General features: G+C 51.8%; 1 protein-coding gene across 1 annotated transcript; it reads right to left on the minus strand.

The window, feature by feature from the left end:
• LOC121082053 lies at window positions 1-1,798 on the minus strand. The gene is made up of 4 exons (XM_040581395.1): window positions 1,631-1,798; window positions 1,216-1,504; window positions 878-1,118; window positions 1-760 (listed from the first exon to the last, which is right to left on the minus strand). Exons 1-4 carry the CDS (start codon window positions 1,796-1,798, stop codon window positions 1-3), a joined length of 1,458 nt encoding a protein of 485 aa, XP_040437329.1.
• Window positions 1,799-7,474: the final 5,676 nt, after the last annotated feature.

Below are 7,474 nucleotides of genomic sequence, written 5' to 3' on the forward strand. Positions count from 1 at the left end.
TCAACGGCGACTGGGGCAGTGTGGAGAACCTTGTCTCCTGGTGTTCCTCAGGGTTCTGGCTCGCTTGGTGGGCACATAGTCGCTATTGGATGGCCTCTGCTTGCTGCTGCCCCCCTGCTCCCCACTACAGCCCACTGCCGTGGCATCCCTGTGTGGCTTCCCCTCCCAGAGGGTTTTGGAGCTTTTTGCCACCGGGCACACCACCATCTTCTTCCTCTTCTTGGGTGGCATGCTGCCCCATGGGGACATCTCTGGCATCCCGAGGGTGTCAGCCGATGTGGGGCGCTTGGCCTGTTTACCAGCAGCCTTGCCTGATCTGGGCACCACCCGGCAGGAGGAGATGCCCGGTGGTGGTGGCAAGCGGGTCAGAATGACCCGGGGCTGCCTCTGCAGCACCTCCTCCACCAGCTGGGCCACGCGGGGCGGATGATGCTGGGGTGCAGTCGGGGGGCTGGCCAGGGGACTCTTCAGCAGGATCTGCTGAGGACTCTCTGGGAGACCCTTGTGGGGACCCTCTGGGCATCCCTTCAAGGGGCTCTCCTCTGAAGTGTCCATAGGACCCTCCTGAGAGGGCTCCATGGGGCTCTCTGGCAGCCGGGTGGGGAAGACCGCTGCCAGCCCACCCTGCTTGCCTTTGGCGTCCAGCAAGGGGGATGTTGCCACCCTCTGCCAGGAGGGGTTGGTGTCCTCCTGCATTGCGGCCACCACTTGGTCCTTGGGACAGTTGCCCTCCATCATGCACTCCAAGAGGTCAGGGATCCTGTTGAGGGTGGTGGTCAAGACAGGGACATCAGGGACACCACGGTCAGTGTCCTCGCTGTCCCCCAGCCCTGCCGCCAGCGATTGCTCCTTAGAGCAGCCACCCTTTGCCACTTACTCTGAGAACTCCGGGAACTTGTTGAGGAGGGTGGTCAAGCAGGAGCCGCTGAGAACTTCAGGGAGCTCCAGGATGCTGTCGAGCCAGGCGAGCGGGTCACTGCTGTCCATGGCGGACGAATGCTCATCCTGAAACTGCAGGTTGTCCTCTGCCAGCTCAGGAAAGGCCTCGTTGAAGGCATCTGGCCCCAGCTCGGGCAGGTCCAGGAGATTCTCTGGGCTTGGCGGGGTGGTCACCACTTCTGAAAAAGCAAACGAAGCCAAGCCACCCCCAGGGTGATGCAAGCCTTCCTTGGTGCAGGTCACCCCCTATGGGCTCTGCCACCCTGCAGACCTCACCTTGGTGCTTGGTCCTGCTTCTGCCAGAGAGCATATCCAGGGCGGGCTGGCAGGGGGTGGCAGCAGGGACACCATCCTCACTGGCCACCACGTCCTTGTTAAAGGCCTCCAACAGCTTCTGGGCGCTGCCAGGATGGGTGCGGAGCACAGGGGAGACCTGCACGCGATGCTGAGCCGCAGGGTGTTGGGGTGGCAGGGGCCCAGCATGGGCAGGGACGTTCAGCGCAGTGCAGCCCCTAGGGTAGAGGGGCTGCCCCTGGCCCACGTCCCATGGGCCCAGCCCCACTGGCTGGTGGGGCACAAGTGTCCCCATCACCACTTGCTGTCCCCAGCCATAGGCAGGGGGACAAGGAGCAGGCAGAGGGGGCAGCTGCACACCACTGGGGAGCTGCAGCACGTGTGGCAGCTGCACAACCTGCCCCGAGTCCCCCAGGGGCCCCTGCACCCCCTGCCAGGTTGCCAGGGCGGGCTGGTGGGTGACAGTGTGGAGCTGGGAAGGCCGAACGGTGATCAGCAGCCCCGGGACAGAGGGCAGCACACCAGCAGTGACCGGTGGCGGCATGGTCAGGGTGGTGAAGCTCATGCCGGGCACCTCTGGTCCTGTCGGCAGCTGGAGGGGGAACCTCTCTGTGGGCAGAAGCGAAGGGGGGTGATGGGGTGAGATGCTGGCCGGCACAGCTGGTTGGGGGTTACCCGGAGGGCAGGAGCACCACGAGGAGCGTGCTGCTCTGTGCCGCGGCAGTTGGCCAGTGTGGCGTTTGTTGGGGCAAACAGTGTTCTGGGGTTCCGTCTCCATGGCGATCATTCTGCCAGCACCTGGGTCAGCCAGCGTTGTGACGGTTTGACTTTTAATGACAGAACAACTTCCCAACTCAATGGTTTCCCATGCTGCTGATGCTTTCCTGCCCTCAGTGCTGATCTCCCACCCCCACCATAGTTTCCCATCACAACTGTTTTTTGGTTTGGGAGTTGAGTTTCATGTCAAAGGGCAGTTTTCACCTAAATTTCTGTTGATGTCAGTGGATCCCAAGACCTGGCCAGCTTGTGTTCTCTTGCAGCCAGAACTGTCCTCATTTGAAGGCTTCTTTCTGCCTTCTTTCATCCAGGGCAGGGCTGGGAGGGAGTTTGAGAGAGCCACTCCTCTACTGCCTTGCTTAGGGACCCTGTGGGGAAATTGCTTTGGGGTGGGGGCAATTCGAGAAAAGTGGGACCTCAGAGAAGCATAGTATTACAGGAAGCTTTTTAGGGTAAGAGACAGCTATGGCTTTCAGGATGGCTGGCATTCACCATCCTAAATGTGTGTTGCCACGGCTCCCTAAGCAGCGCAGCCTGCAACCTCAGCACGTGCTGACAGGGGTAACGGGGGCTGGAGCGGAGTGGAGAGCCCGCGGCCAGGCTCTGTTATGCTCCTGCAGGAAGGGGAACTTGACGGTACCACAGAGCTGATGAGATGTCCACTGCCATGATTTTCCCTTTTATAACAAATTCTACCAGGGACGAGCAATGACGGAAAAGGCAGGACTATGGTTACGCCAGGACTTCACAGTCCCTTGAACTTGTTGTAGTTCCAGCGTACTGGATGGATTGTGCCCGGATTCTTTCTTTTCCAGTGTGTCTGGTGGAAGAGGGGCAGCTCCTGCAACCCACCAGACTCCTTGGAATTGAACTTCTCATGCTGGCCCTTGGCACTTTGACTCTGGGACTTCCAGTCCCAACTTGGTTAGTGTTGCCCAAATGTTTTTCATTGCATCTGTAACGCTTTCTGGCCCTTCTGCCCCGCTGAGGATGCCATCGATGTATCGATACACTGTGAGGCCAGGTGGAATGGTGACCTGTGCTAAGGCTGTGGCCGGAGCATTGTGAGCGATAGTGGGGCAGTGTTTGTATCCTTGCGGAAAACTGTTTGAAAACATACTGAGTCCCGCTCCAGGCAAAGGCAAGCCGGGCTTTTTCTTGTGCGTGGAGCAGAATCACGAGGAATGCATCTCTAACATGTAAAGCATCTAAAGCTAACCTAACATCTATGCTAACCCTAACGTCCCCCAAAAATCACTGGGTAGCTAGGTTACGGACAATGAAAGGAGAGGAAACAGCACTGTGAGAACGAAAATACCCCACTAAGTCAATTTTTTTTGTCTACCTATACAGCAGAAGTGTTCTTTCGTGTTAAAGTCAGAGTATGTTCTGATTTGCACTGCCCCACTAAATGGTTTTATGCTGGAAAGGTTTACTAAGAAGTAATTGTTAGTGTTCTTCCTGGTTATGCACCCACATCTTATAATGAAAAAATTAGATGATAACGTCTTTGCTGTGCTACACTGTTCTATAACTGAGAGTTAGGTTGTGTTTTATTTTAAGCATTCTCAAAAAAATACGTATAGTTACAGCTTTTACTAACAGCACTGCGGCAAATGTGAATTCACAGGGGGGCTTTTAAGCCTCACCTCAGCATGTTTGGTGTAGGAACAAACATTACAAGTACTCTAGTATTTTTGCCAATGCTTTCCTGCACAAATTGTATTAAAAGCATAGATTCTTCTGGTCTTCCATGCAGAAAGTATGGTGAGAATAAACCTGATATTAAAATGACTTCTTCAGATGTCAGAGGTTTATTTAGAAATGTCCACTACCTGTATTTTTTTCTTATTTACTTGCAGCGGGTCGTAACAACCTGCAGAGAAGATATGCAAAGTATGTCATCCCTATTATTTCCATTCCTGGGTTATGATAGAATTTGGCACCGAATTTTAGATCAGTTGCAAAAAGTAGTGCTGGGCCACGCATATTCAGATTGATCCATGATCCCAGGTAGCTGTATGGGATTTGGTAATTTTCTTTAATAAGTAAAGGAAAACTGCATGTATTATAGAAATGAGAATTGAGTGAGACAAAGGGCAGGTCCAGATCCTTTTCGACTACTACACAGAGATATTCTAACACATCAAATGAAAAGAATTTCTAAAGAAGTAGACCTTTCTGAGCTGGAGAAGAGGTAGATGAAATAGAAAAGATAGAACTAAAATCTGCAGCAAAATATTGCCTCTAAAGGAAGATGTGTTGGGGTTTTTTTCTTTCACGGAAACAAACGAACAATTACTCTGCGATTCTGCAGACTGGAAATTTGCAAAAAGCTGTGTAGTGTGGTTTTCAGTAGTATAAAAAGCAAAAGCTCTTCAGGGTTTCAAGTACATCTTTGCAACAGCTGTGAAAAAAATGCAAGCATGCAGATTGTTCCATTGTATGAAAACACCTTCATTTACTACTTATTTGTCATACAGGGAATAAACTAGCAGTGACGACCGTTGGAAAGTTTTAGGTGAATAAAAAAATCCTCCAGACCAGGAAAAATACTGTGCTATCAGGTAGCTGCAGCTTTGCTGTGTGAGCTTAATATTCACATAGAGACTTTTTCTAAATGTGTCACTTAAGGCAGGGATGGCTTCTAATTCTAAAAAGCCATTTATTTGCCTAGAGCAGTCGCTCATGTGCCACATACAGGATTTTTATGCTAACACTATTAAAAAATTTCCCTAGAAAATTTTCCACCTCCTTTGAGTAAATACAACCGATGTCCCTAACTGTCTCAGTTTCCTATTCCACCATAGGTTGCTGTATTTCAAAGACGAAGTTAACCAACGGCTGGTTACTAACCGAGGGCTCAAACCAATTTTTGCAGCAGTCAGGTAGAGAGTGGCCATTTAGTCTGGACCCACTGAAGTGCCAATGTAAATACAAACAAAATAAGGTCTATCAAACTTTAGATTCTCTAGCAAAACAACGGAAAGGATTTGAAGAACTAGGTCTTGTCTACTGTCTGTTTCCCATATGTGTGGTGATCGGCTCCCTGGAAAACAAGAGGCTGGACTGGTCCTGGCTGTGCCCATGAGCTTGCCAGCTGAGTGCTAGGTGGTAGCAAGGAGAGCACCAGAGAAAAGCACAGACCTTCCAGGAGAGGCTGAGGGCCTGCTGCAGAAGGGAAAGAATGGCCCCTAATTTTTTTTGATGATAGTGGCCATGGGACATGCCTCACCCATGATTATGGACAAAACTCGTCCCTTGGAAATCTTTGTCATTTCCTAAGAGCTCTGATGGTTTAGAATGTCAAGTTTTTAATGAAAATTAAGCCACATATGATGCAAGATGGAAAAATCTTCTGAACAGTGAGCATCCAGTACTGCCTCTTTTCGGGTGTCTGTGCAATAGAAGTACACAGCCCTCTGATGCGTGCCTGAGCTGTGAAGTGTAACTCATCTCTGCTGTCAGCTGGGCTTCGGCTGGATCCACTTAAAACCCACTGAAGTCAGCAAAAGCTCCCTAGCTCTTCCTTTCTGGCTTTGGACGTGATCAAACATCCCCGTGCCACGGTTGCAAGCCCAAAGTCAGGGATCACTGAAAAGGCTGTTCCAGGAGGGTTTTTCCGAGTTGTGATCTAGTCACACGTGGGCTGCTCTTTGCAATAAGAAGTTGGTTTGGACATTCTGGAATGACTAAGCAGCAGACTTTTATAAAAAAAGAAACCAACTTTCAGTCCCTAAGCTTTAGTTAATGGTGGGTGTCACACAAAAGGAGCTCAAAGGGTAGAGGCATAGTTTTGCACAAAAGCCACAGTGACGGTTGTGTACAACTTCTGGGGCTTTCTTCTGCTCCTTGTGCTACTCGCTTTCCGTACAAGAGTAGAATGGGATGGCAGGGTGACCTAAGCCAAAATCTGAGCTAGAATTCAGGCACTTTAGGCTGCTCCAGTGGTTCAGGAAAGCCTTCAGACTGAAAGATCCTGCACTATGCCATCTTAGCAGACTTAAGGAAGAAAATGAGCATCTTGGAGTTCAGCTGTAAGCCTTGTGGTCTCAGTTGCCTTTGCAGCAAGGGGTATGTGTGTTAGCAGTACACTTAGAGCTTATCTGGTTTCAGTAGCGAGGAGGCTGGTTTTCCGTAACTGCTCGGCATGCTTCAGGTGGGGCGTCTTTACAAAGCTGAGCTCTTGGTTTGATGGTGGGAACAGGTGAGTGCTGCTCGCTGGAGACCGTAAAGCCCTGTCTTAACAAGGCGCTGCTGCAGGCGGTGAGCCCTGGAGCGCCCCGGTACGGAGCCCTACGTTAGGCGCAGGTGGTGGCTGAGATGCTCTGCCTGCTTGAGGCAGCGCTCGGGTGCGCGCGTCGCTGTCAGCAGGCTGCTGGGGTATCGCTGTCAGCAGGCTGCTTTGCCTTGCTTGGGCTCATACTTCTCAGCTCCTGTGCGGTCGTCTTCGATTGCAGCGATACAGACAGCAGATTTTTCTCTCCGGCTCTGTTTTGTGAGCTTTGTGCCTTCTCTGAATGGATTTCAAAGCTCGTTTAAGTGCATGGGAAGGAATTCAGAAATCATGTTTTATACGCAGCATCACTTTCTGAGGGTGCAAACTGATTGCTAAGTTACAAACTAGCCCAAGGGCTCCGTCAGAAGTTAGAAACCAGCCACAAATATTCTGTGTAAATCTTCTCGCAGAGCACCTAGTGCTGGTGCCACCCAGCCCGGAGTCAGGGACTAGCACTGAGGCTGCCTGGAAAATCCAGGCGAACCGAAGGAATTCTGTACTGACATGGCAACCTCTCCCCAGGCCGTGAGACCAGGCTGCCCCTGCACATCAAAGGGAGCGGCATAGGGCCCCAGCTCCGCTTCAGCTTTGACCAGCTGGACATCGGGAAGGTTTCTGTTGGATCAGCCCACAGCTATGAGGTGAGCAGTGGGGCTTGCTGGGGTTGGGGTGGATCCTGATGGCCCCTGGCAGCAGTGAGCTTTGTGGACCTGCTGGATTTCTGGCAACACAGGCAGTTATGTGCATGGATTATTTGATGTAAGTTAAATGTGGGAGTTTTTGCAGAATCTGGATAGTTTTGATGGGGTCTGAAAGGTGCGTATGTTGTCCACAAAGCCCCGATCCCTGCGTTTTGGCAACCTCCCTTTGAGATCAGCTGGGAGGCTTCGTGCAGAAAATCCAGCCCTTGACACATGAAAGCAACACCGGCTCAAAAAGGTCAGGGGCTTTTGTTTCAGCCCTAGATGATGCACCCAGGTTTCAGCACCCTGGTACCCTGGCGGTGAAAAAGCAGCTGGCACAAACATGTTGTGTTCCGACTTGAGTCCATTGCAAACACCTTTCAGTGAAGCGCATCCAGCTGGTTCCTGGCGCCGGAGGGAAGCCGGGCAGCCTCCCCGCGCAGAGCTGCCCGCGCAGGCACCGGGAGCGCTGTCCCTGCTGACCAGCCTCCTGCCACCCTTC

This window comes from Falco naumanni, unplaced genomic scaffold, assembly GCF_017639655.2.
Source record: "Falco naumanni isolate bFalNau1 unplaced genomic scaffold, bFalNau1.pat scaffold_221_arrow_pat_ctg1, whole genome shotgun sequence".
Lineage (NCBI taxonomy): Eukaryota > Metazoa > Chordata > Aves > Falconiformes > Falconidae > Falco > Falco naumanni.

Coding starts and splice junctions, on each gene's coding strand:
- LOC121082053 (XM_040581395.1), bottom strand. CDS start 1,798: ATGAGCTTCACCACCCTGACCATGCCGCCACCGGTCACTGCTGGTGTG. Junction 1,505..1,630: donor CCCTGGGGGACTCGGGGCAG/GTTGTGCAGCTG, acceptor GTGCCCCACCAG/CCAGTGGGGCTGGGCCCATG. Junction 761..877: donor AAGTTCCCGGAGTTCTCAGA/GTAAGTGGCAAA, acceptor CACCCTCAACAG/GATCCCTGACCTCTTGGAGT.